The sequence below is a fragment of the Chionomys nivalis genome, chromosome 4 (genome assembly GCF_950005125.1).
Source record: "Chionomys nivalis chromosome 4, mChiNiv1.1, whole genome shotgun sequence".
NCBI classification, from domain to species: Eukaryota; Metazoa; Chordata; class Mammalia; order Rodentia; family Cricetidae; genus Chionomys; species Chionomys nivalis.
Window position 1 is genome coordinate 76,897,491 of NC_080089.1, and position 13,090 is coordinate 76,910,580.

The 13,090-nt window shown below is 44.7% G+C and overlaps 1 protein-coding gene across 4 annotated transcripts in view; it reads left to right on the plus strand.

The window, feature by feature from the left end:
• The window catches only part of Elovl5 (ELOVL fatty acid elongase 5), a 67,398-nt gene extending 57,854 nt beyond the window's left edge, over positions 1–9,544 (plus strand). For all 4 annotated transcript variants that reach the window (XM_057768443.1, XM_057768446.1, XM_057768444.1 and 1 more), the window contains 5 exons: positions 253–330; positions 1,181–1,352; positions 4,713–4,837; positions 6,391–6,525; positions 7,661–9,544. In XM_057768443.1, the coding sequence (XP_057624426.1) occupies positions 253–330; positions 1,181–1,352; positions 4,713–4,837; positions 6,391–6,525; positions 7,661–7,804 (654 nt within the window). In that variant the 3' untranslated portion in view covers positions 7,805–9,544. The remainder of the gene's footprint in view (positions 1–252; positions 331–1,180; positions 1,353–4,712; positions 4,838–6,390; positions 6,526–7,660) is intronic.
• Positions 9,545–13,090: the final 3,546 nt, after the last annotated feature.

The following is a 13,090-nucleotide window of genomic DNA, read 5'->3' on the forward strand; positions in this document are numbered from 1 at the left end:
CTCGTCTCACTATGTGCTCTTGAGGAAACAGGCTCTCTAAGGGAGCCAGTGAAAACTGCAGGACCAGCAGAAGGTTGCACCCCACTTCTGGGGTCCTTCTGTGCTGCCACAGCTGTCTGCCTTAGACAAGCCTTAGAATGACTGTTTTACTTTGAGTGAATTCGCCGCAGTGTAGCCACAAGTAACTTTTCACAAAAGGATGAAGCTGAACAGGGCCCTGATACAGTAACGACTTGTTCTTCTCTGTTTTAGCTGGTGACAGGTGTGTGGGAAGGCAAATACAACTTCTTCTGTCAGGGAACACACTCCGCAGGAGAGGCAGACATGAAGGTACTGTTTCAGAGGTGGGGGTGGGTGGGTGTGTCTGGGTGTCTTTGGTTTTTCAATAAAGAACTTATACAAAAGATGAAGAAGACCATACCCTCTCGATCGTGATCATTTCTGTTGACGTTTTGAAAAGGGAAAGAAGGAAGTGCTGGGTGTGTGGTATATTTGAACAGAAAAGACATAAACAGAATGAAGAACTTAGGCCTCTCCCTCTCTGAAGAAGAGAAGCTCTTGTGAGCAGTTGACAAGAGAAGATTGTATTTATCAGGTTTCATACATACACAAAAGAGATGTTCAGATTTAAAGTCACTCTTGTAAGTGACTTTAGAATAATATAGAATAAGCCCTGTGGGTTGTGACAGTAAAGATAAAATCCAACTTCCACTCTAAGGACCGGAGTTTTAGGCTGACAGTCAAAAGCTCAGCATGGCCAACATTACCTCTGGACATACCGGTTGGTGCTTTTGTTTGGATTTAGTTTCACTTTGAGATAGGGTCCTTTATAGCTTCAAATTCTGCGTGGCTAAAGATGATCCTGACCTCTCAATTCTCTGGCTTCTGCCTCCAAGTCCTGAGATTGCAGGTGTGCACCTTCCTGTTCTTGTTAAGAGTGTGCCAGAGTTCCAGAGCCCTTTGAAGGCATTCCCTGCAGCTGTTTTCAGGGTTCCCAGTATAGCATGTTCATCCATTAAAGGCGCCAACAGTGGCTGGAGCCCAGGCTCTGGAAGGTACCAGGAGCTAGTGGACTCGCTGGCTTTATTTTTGTGTTGGGTATATGTGTGTACGACATGTCACGGGTAACATTCCAGAAAAGCACTGGAGATTTTATAAACCATAAACCCTTTGCTTTTAGGTCATCCGTGTCCTGTGGTGGTACTACTTCTCCAAACTCATAGAATTCATGGACACCTTCTTCTTCATCCTCCGCAAGAACAACCACCAGATAACAGTCCTCCATGTCTACCACCACGCCACCATGTTCAACATCTGGTGGTTTGTGATGAACTGGGTTCCCTGCGGCCATTGTAAGTACTAGGGTGTTTGGGGACATGTGATAGAGACAGACCAGAAGCTTAGACACTCAGGGAAGATGTTGTCTCTGTAAATTTCCAAGTTAAGCTTTTGAATTTGTGTTCAGGCTTTTTTCTTTTTCTATTTATTATTATTATTATTATTAATTATTTCATTGTGACATTTTCAAATCATTATACTTTTTCTCATTTGTCCCTCCTCCCACTACCCTCTCATGTTCCCTTTAACCCTTTTTGGTCCCCTCCTTTCTACTTTCTTGTAACATATAGTAGACATAGTAATCCTAAGCAGAAAGAGCAGTGTTAAAGATATCGCAAGGTCCAGTCCCAAATTATACCACAGAGCCATAGTAACATGAGCGGTTTAGTACTGGCACAAAAGGGGACATACAGACTAAAGAGTAGACTGCAAGACCAGAAAACACACAGCTACCACATAAGCTTTGACAAAGGTGTCAGCAGAAACCGTCATTGTTTTTTTGAAAAGACAAACCCAAAACCCCACAAATCATTCATTAGTAAATGGACTATTGAATTCAACACACAGTTCATTAAAGGAAACGCAAATGCCCGATAAATACTTTTTAAAAGCACCCAGTGTCCTTTAGCTATCAGGAAAATGCAAATTGAAACTGCTTTGAGAGCCTGTCTTGCTCTGGTCAGAATAATTATCAAGAGAAGGAATCTAAAACTGCCGTACGTACGATCCTGCTGTACTGCTCTTGGGTAAAGAGCCAAGGACTCCGAGTCAGCGTACCACAGAGATACAAGCACATCCAGAATTACTGCTGCTGCTCTCTTCACCAGAGCCAACAAATGGAACCAGCCTGGGTGGCCAACACAGCTGAAAATATACAGTGCACAGTGGAATTTTATACAGATAAAAATCATGGCATTTGTAGGAAGACGGAGGCAACAGGATGTAGCCGGCCTTTCTTTAGACCGCCAGCTCCCAAATAGTGACACAGAGACTTGCTGTTAAATATGGATGACTTGCCTTAGCTTAGGCTTCTTCCCAACTAGCTCTTAAAACTCAACCCATTTCTGTTAATCTATGTTCTGCCACGTGGATCGTTACCTCTGCTCAGTATGGTGCATGGTGCTTCTCGCTCACTCAGTGTCTGCCTAGCAAATCTCTGCCTTGCTGATTCCTTCCCAGAGTTCCTGTCTCTGCCTGGGGGTCCCGCCTAGCCTCTCCAACCGAGCTGCTGGCCATTCAAAGCTGTATTAGACCCCTCAGAAGGTGCCTCGGCAGAGACACATCTTCAGCGTGTAGAAGAAGATTCTCACATCAAAATGAAATGAACCATACTCAAATACCACATGTTGTATATCATATGTGAACCTAAATATAAAATTGTATCTGTATGTGTTCATGTGTAGGTCACAAAAGTAGGAAAAGGGTCATGAGAGAGGAGGAAGAGAGCTTAAGGGAGGGGGAAGGGAACAAACGAGAACAAAGCACATTGACAGAAATGTATGAAGATTCCACGATGAAACCCATTACTTTGTATGCTAATTTAAAATTGAAATAATTAAAAGACAAGCCTCTTCAATAGATGGTTCTGGAAAACCCAGAAATCCAAGTGTAAATCAGTGAAACAAGACACACAGATCTCTTGCTCCACACAAAAATCAATCCTAATTGGGTCAAAGGCTTTAAAGTAAAACCGGAAGTTCTGAACCTGTCTGAGGAAACCAGTGGCTTCAAGATACAGAAATAGGCAAGGACTTTGCAGAGGACCTGGGTTGCTTTCAATGAGTTCATGTAGCCTAAGGGCACAGAACCTTTTTCTTGCAGCCAGTGTCTTGCTTTGTTCAAGTAAGAAGTCGGGGGATGGTGGGCAGATAAGTTGATTCAGCAGGTAAAGGTGTTTGCTGCCAGGCCTGATGGCCTGAGACCACCCATGTGGTGGAAGGAGAGAACCAACTCCCACAAGCCCTTTCTGTCTAGTGTGGAAGGCGTGTGCCTGCTAAGTGATGGAATCTGTCTCATCCAGTAGGTGTGCGTCGGTGAGCGAGACATTCGTGGCTCCACCACACGTCATGAAGCTCCCATACGCTCTTACTGAGTGGGGCTAGCAGGGCGGTTTCCATAGCATCCACTCAAGCTTACTAGTTCTTTAAGGATGGGTTTGGTGCTGTCAAGTGCATCTTCAGGTTTCGTTTAGGATTCCAGCAGATATCTCAGTCATGTGATTTTTTTTTTTTTTTAATCCTGCCATGGAGGAATTTGAGAATCTTTGGATCTGCTCATGGGCCGCACCCTGTCCCCCAACATGGTTGCTGATGAACTCTGCCCACCGAGACTGATGGCTCCATTTGGTTTATAACTAGAAAAGATTTCCTAAATGCAGTGCCTTTGGACTTGGGAGAAGAGTGAGACCTAGAAGGGAGGGTTGAGCTCAAACACTCTTGAACTAGTGTTTCTCCCTCATCACCTGCGGATAAGCTATCCCGAAGACAGCCCTGCATTGATTACATTTGAAGAATATTTTACATTTCAAGGTATCTCAGGACAGCTAGCCCCACCTGGCCCATTGAAAACTAGAGAGTATACATGACCTATGCAAGGCTATAGGACCAGTTTCTATCACAGCCAGTAAAAACTCCTACTAATATAATCCCGTGTGTCTGAAAGGAGCGGGGAGCTTTGGTTCATTATTTACTGTTGATGAAAGTATAAAAAAATGATACTGTACTGAAAATTGAAAGTCATGTGATAAAATGGATCTTTTATCTTGAAGGAACTGGCTGTAGATTCTCTGTTAATAAAACCCTAACTGGCTGGGCAGTGGTGGCGCACGCCTTTAATCCCAGCACTTGGGAGGCAGAGGTAGGCGGATCTCTGTGAGTTCGAGACCAGCCTGGTCTACAAGAGCTAGTTCCAGGACAGGCTTCAAAGCCACAGAGAAACCCTGTCTCGAAAAACCAAAAAAAAAAAAATAAAAAAATAAAAAATAAAACCCTAACTGTAGTCCTGGGGAGTAATCATAACTTCAAAGTCTCCTCCAGACCTCAGCAAAGGAGTGGCAACAGCCTTCTTAGAGCATTCTGTCCATTGCTTATCCTCGCCCGGTCTTCAGAATGGTACATCGTAGGCATCTGGGAGGAGATTGCCTCCCGGTCTGCCAGCCGCACATGCAGGTACCAGGTCTGGGGCACAAATAGTCATGGGCCCACTCAAGTGGAAAGTGACTTTTCATTACACGTCCGACTAGTCCGGATAGCTGCGGTGTTTGTTGTCCTCTGTCGAGAGGAAGTTCTCTACCTCCAAAAGTGTCTTGGATTCCCCCAGCTCTTCCTTACAGACCTGTAATGCACCCTCATGCACCCTCTCCCTTGTTCTTGCAGCTTATTTCGGTGCGACGCTCAACACCTTCATCCATGTCCTCATGTACTCGTACTATGGTTTATCCTCTGTTCCTTCCATACGTCCCTACCTCTGGTGGAAAAAATACATCACTCAGGGGCAGCTGGTGAGTAACTTCGTCCCTGTGCCCAGAACTGGCTCCCTGCTGGACACAGTCCTCTTCCAGGCCATACTGTTGTTTAATTGAATCCAGTTGATGTGGTTCAGCTTGTCATAGGCAGGTTTCGGGGATGCTCTTGTTTCTAGAGGACGGGGAGACTGCTCTGAACTGGGGATGCCTCAAGTCTTGAGCTCCCACCTTCAGGTCAGTCTTAGTTTTTACTCGTGTGTGTATAAGCACACATAGTGTGCACACGTGTACCTGTGTATGCCCTCTCATTTCCAAAATGAAGATGAGAACTGCTTATCTGTGTTGCCAGGAATTTCAGGGAGCCTATTGGCTGAGGTTCAAGGTGATGACTCTGGCCCCCTGGAGCAGAGCACCCCGCATGATGGGCCCTGGCAGAAGCGGGCCAGTAATGGTCTGGTCCATGATTCTTTTCACCATGCTTTCTTGAGCCATGGCCAGTTGCCAGTATATCATAGGTACACCGTCCTTCCCCCTCGTGAAAGCTTCCTGAGCTAATTAGTAATGATACTATGTCTCCACACGGGCCTGTTTTGTTCTGGATGCCAAGCACAAAATGGTTTCTCCCTTTTGTAGGTGAACACATTGAGGCAGGAGGCTAAGGCTGGCTGCAGGGACAGGAACTGAGCCCTCCAGCCCAGGCTTGCCACATCCCTTTGTTCCAAATGAATCTAATTTAGATTCCCCCTGAATCAATCTTGATTTTTCAAAATTTAAAAATAACAATCTGAGAAGCTTGAGCTCCTTCTGCATTTGGTGTTTCATTATCACCTCTGCCAGCTGCTCGGGGGTCCTTGTTAATCTTTTTCTCACCTGTGAGGAAGGGTGATTATTCTCTGGTCTCCTCTGGTAGCAGAGAGGGAAGGATGCAGAGACGGAGCTGTGCCTAGTCACAGCTCTGTCAGACAGAATGTGGAAGAACCTTGGGCGTTGACGTCCTGCTGGGCTCTGTGTCGTCTGCCTAGCTCTGTTTTTTCCTCCAAGAACTAGCCTGAAGAAATAGAGGGAAAGAGAGAGCTGGTGGGATTTCTGAGATATCCCTGCGCTGGCCTCATTCCTGTTGCTCCTCCTGGGGGTGCTTTAGTCGTCACGTGCCTTTAACACGTTTGCAGCGTGTCTCTGTGCAGACCCACCTGTTTTTCAAGGTTGCCCATTAGAAGTCTGCTATAGAACTAGCATTGTGGCCAAGAAGAGTTTCCATGTTCAGGACAGCTTTCACCACGTCAGAGTGAACACATACGGAGTAGGAAGTGTGTCAGATCATGTGTGACACATGCAATCAGTGACCCTTAAAACACACTGTTCACTCCTCTCTCTGGTATCTCTTTGTGCTGAGTCCCAGAATTTTGGAGAAAGGTGTTTTAATAGCTTTGAGGAGAGAGGGGACAGACGTACAGGGGTTAGGATCAAAGGTGTTATGAAAGGCCGGCAAATGCTGGCTCCAAAACTTGGCTGGGTGCTCTGATCCCAGTGCCCCAGCTGGAACCCCGTGTGTTCTCTGCTACTGCTCAGCGCTGGCCTTGCTCTTCCAGGTCCAGTTTGTGCTGACAATCATTCAGACGAGCTGCGGACTCCTCTGGCGGTGTAGCTTCCCCCTCGGGTGGTTGTATTTCCAGATCGGATACATGATCTCCCTGATCACGCTCTTCACAAACTTCTATATTCAGGTAAATCTCACCCTGAGCTGACCCCTGACCGTCAGCCTTTCTCTCAGTAGGGCTGTGTGGAGCCACCGCTGGGTGCTGGCCCTGTGCTCTGCAGGAGCCTTTGTAGGGATGGAGGAACCGCCCGCTTTGCTCTCGATACTGAGACTTGGGCATCTTGGGACTCAGGTGGGAAATGCCACGTTTAGCGGGGCGCTTTTTTTCCTGCCCTCTGGCCTAGTGCAGAGATATAAAGAGGTGATTTTTCAGTCAGAGTCTCAGCCCCACTGCCCTGCTTATTAGAGAGCTAAGTGACATTTCCATCGAAGTCCTCTGATGGAATTGAAACCTACCGTTTTGTCCCACTCTTCCTACATGCGCACTGCTCAAGTTCAGGGCGTGATTTTGGTCACAGCATGTGGTAGAGGTTTGTGTTCACAGGCTGTCTCTGGGGCGCCTGACCACCTGGAACACACTGATGATTCTCCTGCTTTTGTGGCCAGCGCCAAGTGACATCAGCCCCCACTGACCTGGGCAGGAGGTCAGGAAGAAGGGCAAAGAAAATGGGTCCTGAGAAGGGGCCAGTAGTGTGGAACAGCCCCGTGGAGGCTCAGCCACTGTTTCTCTTCTTTGCCTGTGACTTGGTGACTCCTGGTCTGCTGGGCCCTGACTATGGGACCTTTTTTTAGTTGCTCCTAGCAGCATAGTACTCAGTACAAGAGAGCTGAGGTAGGAGCTGGGGCAATAAGAAAAAAAAAAAAAATTAATGGCAAGCAATGGCTTGTGTGTTACAGGAACTACTATCCAGTGGGAAAAGCCAATTTAGTCACAGCCCGTCGCTCCACCATCTAGGTCCTGTGAGGCGAAGCAGAATGGACATTAATTCTGTATTATATATAAATTTTATATATAAATGTTTTTATAAATTTATATATAAATTATTGTATATAAATGTTTCTGTTGTGGCCTAGGAGTCAGAGAATTTATAAGCTAAACCTCAAAAAATCAAAACACGGAAGTGTGATTGCAGTAGAAAATGGTTATTTGAGCACAGGAATCCCTTGATAAGATTTATCAGATAAGGAAAGCAGGCCCCATTAGGTGCAGCCTGGTACAGTTCTCCTGGTTAGCCAGCACTCACCTGCCTTGTCCATTTCAGACTTACAGCAAGAAAGGGGCCTCTCGGACGAAAGAGCACCTGAAGGGCCACCAGAACGGGTCCATGGCTGCCATCAACGGACACAGCAATAGCTTCACCTCCCTGGAAAGCAGCGCGAAGCAGAGGAAGCAGAGGAAGGATTGACACGGCACAGCCGAACCCTGCAGACCACGGCGTGTGATTGTAAGCACAGTATGAGTTGTGCCCTGACGCTCGCTCGTAACAGCTGCTGTCACTAGTCTGGCCTACTGTAGTGTGATTTACGTAGGACCTTTCTCATCAGTTCAAAGTCCCTAGAATATGTATACAGATTATACAAGTAGGCAAACAACCTCTCACATTTCTGGGCTCTCCTCGACCCCTGCACTAGACTGTGGAAAGAGAGTGTTATTGTAGTATACGACACTGCTGTTGCCTTATTAGTTCTAACATGATAGGTGCTGAATTGTGGTTCACAATTTAAAACACTGTAATCCAAACTTTTTTTTTTAAGTGTAGACCATGCATGTGATTGTGAATGTAAATTTGTACAATGTTGTTAACAGTAGAAAAACACACATGCCTTAAGACTTAAAAAAAAAAAAAAAGCAGGGCCCAAAGCTTAGTAGTTTAATTAGGGTATGTTTCAACTTTGTATTCATTTGTAATAGCTCTGTTTAGAAAAAAAAAATCGAATATGTGATTTCTGAAACTAGAGTGTGATGTGTGACTCAAGTGTCCTGGAGATGCAGAATCTGACGGCACCTTCGGTTTTATAATGCTGGCTTTTCATCAATAGGCCCAAGTCTAGTGGGACAGTCAGTTTAACTTTTTAACAGATCTTATTTTTTTATTTTGAGTGCCACTATTAGTGTGTTTAAAGAGGTGGGGAAAGGGTCCAAAGATGTCTTGAGACACTTACATATCTCTTGTTGGTCCCCCTACCCCCCTCCTGAGTCTAGGGTGACTATAGGAGGGTGAGCAGGCCACTTTACACTTCGGAAGTGCTGAGTGTTTATATGCAGGAGACAGAAGTCCACTCTACTTCCCGCCGTTTGGAAAGAGGAGAAATACCTTTCAGGAAGGGTGACCAGATATTCATTATGTGACAGTCACATGGACCAACGATGGGGAACTGGTTACCTGGGTCCAAATTTTGTATTGTTTTTCTGTAGTACTATTTTGACATATACTTCCTTTTTAAATGTGCCTAATTCACCACGAGACCAGGAAGCACCTTAAGTATTTTGAGGTAAAATTAAAGACATAGCTAGAGCATGAAGGAACGGGCATCTGGGGAGTGATTGCTTATTCAGTGTAAAGCTTGGCAGAGTCTGTAATTTTTTTTTCTGCTTAGCATCTAAAGATTGGTTTAAAGCGCTTGTTTAAAAGTAACAGACTGCTTATTTTAAAATCGTGCCTCGTGCACCTGAGGCAGTGGTCATACAGATGGGGACTCTTATGTGTGTCATTTTTTTTTAAAGTGTTGAAAGTTTGGCCTTTGAATACCTTCTGCATTGAAAAAAGAAATTCATTGAACCACTCACGACACATCTTCGCAGATGATTGACAATGTATAAACTAATTGTGGGTTTGATATTTATGTAAATATCAGTTTACCATGCTTTAATTTTGCACATTCATATTATAAGGAGCCAATTGGTCCTAATTAGTCTTGTGGGTTTTCTGTTTGGAAGGAGTTGCAGCATCTGTTTACATTTATCAAATTTAGAATGTGTCTATTTGTGTGTGTCTTCATCCTCGGTACCAGTTTGCAGGTGTCTTTACGTATTTCAGTACAAAGACTATAACATTCAGTAGTGTGCTGTCAAAGTGCGCTTAGCTCATCTGGATATACCCACACTGTTAATAATGTCTAAACATTAATCATTAAAACAATTTTGATTACCAGTTCCGTGTTTTCATTTTTCGATGGGCAGCCCGTTCCGAAAGACTGGAGGTTGGTCGATTCTGTCACTTTATAGGAACTTAGGGAGTGGATGTGAATAACACCGTGTGACAGTGGCTGTATTAGTCAGGGCTCTCTAGAGGAACAGAACTTACAGAAGGATGCATACATACATCTTTATTTTAGATTGATTAGACTGGCTTACAAGCTGAGGTCCATCTAGCCTAACAATGGCTGTCTACAAATGGAAGACCCAAGAAGCCAGTAGTTGTTGAGCCCATGAAGCTGGATATCCCAGCTGCTCTTTAGTGTGTACTGGAATCCCAAAGCAGTAGGATCTAATGTCAGTGAAGGAATGGATTTGCTAGCCAGAATGAGAGCAAGCAGGCACAGAGAAGAGGACCTTTTTCTGTGTCCTTTTTATAGGCTGCCAGCAAAAAAAGTGTGGCCCAGATTAAAAATGATCTTTCCACCCCAAAGATCCATATTAGAAGTAGGTCTTCCCACTTCAAATTATTTAATTCAACTTTTTAAATTTTTTTATATTTATTTTATGTGTATGTGTGTTTTGCCTGCCTCTGTGTGTGTGTGTGTGTATGTGTGTGTGTGTGTGTAGCATGTGCCCAATCAAGTCAGAAAGTGTTGGCGCTCCTGGAACTGGAGTTGCAGATGGGGTGCTGGGATTTAAACTCAGGACTTCTGCAAGAACAGCCAGTGCTCTTAACCACTGAGCCATCTCTCCAGTCCCCGAATGATTTAAGAAAGAAAATCCCTCACTGGTGTGTCCAGCCATTTGGGTTTTAGTTAAGTCCAGATGTAGTCAAGTGGACAACCAAGGATTGCCATCCCACTTCCCACGAGGAAGGACCCCATGAGATGAAGCAGTGTCTCCCAACCCCAGCTCCTCCTGCCCCGCCCCCACTAGAGATTCCAGCTTCGAACACACTCCTTCGTCCTTTCTTCCTGGCCTCCCGTCCCCTCCCTTCATCTGGCTGAGTTACTTTTCTCGTTGTAGACCGTACGTGAGCATTTTTCTGTGAGGAGCAGGCTGGACACCATTTCAGTTCACATGGAAGCCACTCGACTGAGTCATTGTGGGGTACAGAACAGCCACAGCCATGTAAACGAGTGGGTGTGGCTGTCATAACGCTCCGTGTACAAAACAGAAGGCGTGTGCCATGGATTGCTGAGTTCTGCTGGAGAGTAATATGTTTGCTCCATCATCCCTGCCCCTCCCAACCTACCCCAGGCTTTTATCTTTCATTCTTGTCTACAGTGAGGTGGATGATCTAAATGCCTCGTCTTCTTTCACAATGAGACTGGTCGCCCAAACACCCGGTTCTCCTGTTCCCTTCACACAATGGCCTGAAATATAGGCTGGAGCTTTTATATAAATAGTACTTTGAAATGTCACCTGAAAACTACATTGGCATGTTAAAGGATTACCGAGGGGAGATTGGCTAGTGGTAATAAAGAATCAGATCAGATTCCCCTTTATGTCTAGAACAAAAGTAAATATAAGACCCAGATATTAGAGTTATAGCAAGATAGCCTAGTATATTAGCACAGAGGAGGCAGAGTGAGGAGCAAGATGGCAAATGAGGCCAGCCTAGCATTCCAGGCCAGCCAGCATCACATAGAAAACGCTCTCATCCAAAAAGCCGAGTGAGGAGAGGAGAGAAGACAGTGGACAGGAAGGAGAGAAGGAAGTAGTAGCCCATCTTCCTGGAAAGACCAGCTTGGTGAACCACAGTCTAAAGTTCCCTCGTCAGCAGTGGTCTGGACTGTGCCTGCCATCCTCACACCAGAGCTGACTGGTTTCTTGGTCTTCTGCTTACCAGGTTATCAAAACATGTGGAAGGTTAGCCCCATTGTTTGCATAGGTTCCCTTTCTTATGTTTCTAGGCGCTGACCTTTGCCAAGACAGTGTTCAGTTGCGTCTCCTGGCGCTTGCGCTCAGTCTCTCTCCTCAGCTGACAAGGGAAGAGAGCCAGGCCAAGCACAGTCCTTTTCTGTTACTGAGTTCTCTTCCCTGTGCAGACAGAGCCTCCTCCCCGCTCCCCCTGCAGCCTTCCTACTCATATGGAAGGTGATGTAGCCTAATTGGAGAAGTCCAGCTTGGGGCTCACAGGGACTCTTAGCCTCTAAGACTGATCTTCTCTAAGCACCCCAATCATGGCTTCCAAGTACAAGCTGCTACCTTTACTCCTGGGGCCTTAATTGACTGCTCCAGTTCCCTGTCACAGAGGGATGGTGTTTCTTTTGTTGAATCAGAGTTGAAAGCCTTACGAGTCAAAATGTTCAGTCTGCATTCCCAATTTTACCAGATTTCCCTTTTTATTATTTAATTTTTTCCATACAAGTATATATTATACATTGACCAGATTCCCTCATTCCCTTTATGCCCCTTCCCCTTAGTCTTCTTTGTTCCCTAGACAGTGTGATTCTACTTTCATGACATATATTTGTGTGTGTATAAATGAGTATGATTTATGTATCTGCAAAAACCCAAGAAACAAAGAAAATACAGTTTGAGTCTTTTTGAGATTGGCTTACTTCACTTAATATGTTCATTTCCTAAAAGTGACATGACTTCATTCTTTATGACTAAAAAAATTAAAAATTAAAAGGTTCCATTTTGTATATACACACACACACACGCTACATTTTCAGCACCCAGCTTGGCTTCATGACACGTTTGTGTGAATGGTGCTGCATGGGATACACATAATCTCTCAAATATTGACTAGGATTCCTTTGGTTAAACACCCGGAGCAGTTCAGCTGGGTCTCGTGGAAAATCTGCTGTTGGAGGTTGGTGGTGGACGTCAAGGACGGTGATTTCTTTTTTTTTTGGGGGGGGGGGAGGGATTTTTTTGTTTTGAGTTTTTTGTATGTCTGTTTTTTGTTTTTGTTTTTTGAGACAGGGTCTCTATCATGGATGTCATAGAACTCACTCACTCTATAGTCAGGCTGGCCTCAAATTCACAGAGATCCTTCTGCCTCTACCTTCTGAGTTCTGGGATTACAGGCATGTAGCATCACCGCCTGGCAGATGTGAATTTCTTAAGACTGATTTTTTTTTTCAGTGTTGATAAAGAAGGTCATTGTAATTTCACTGGTGTTGCATTGAATGTGTACAGGGCTTTTTGGTAGTCTAGCCAATATTGATTCCTCTAATTCATAAGCACAGTGTTTCCCTCAGTTTCTTTAGTGTTTTCAGCTTCCTTGGTTATTTATATTCCAAGGTGGATGTTTTGTTTTATGAATGAGACCGTTACCCTGTGCTTCCCTTTGGTATACAGGAAGGCTGTTGGTTTTATTTCCTTTCTTGTCTTAAAGCACTTATTTACAAAGAGTGGAGAAAGCACATGCTCTTCTCACTGCAGTGAAAGTGCATTGAGTCCCCACCTAGTAGGATGGTGGCTATTGGTTTGTTTATAAAACCTTTACGATGTTGAAAAAGTTACCCCCTTTTCTTCAGGGCATTTGTCTTGATGGGATATTGGATTTTATCAAAAGCCTTTTCTGTATTTATTGAGA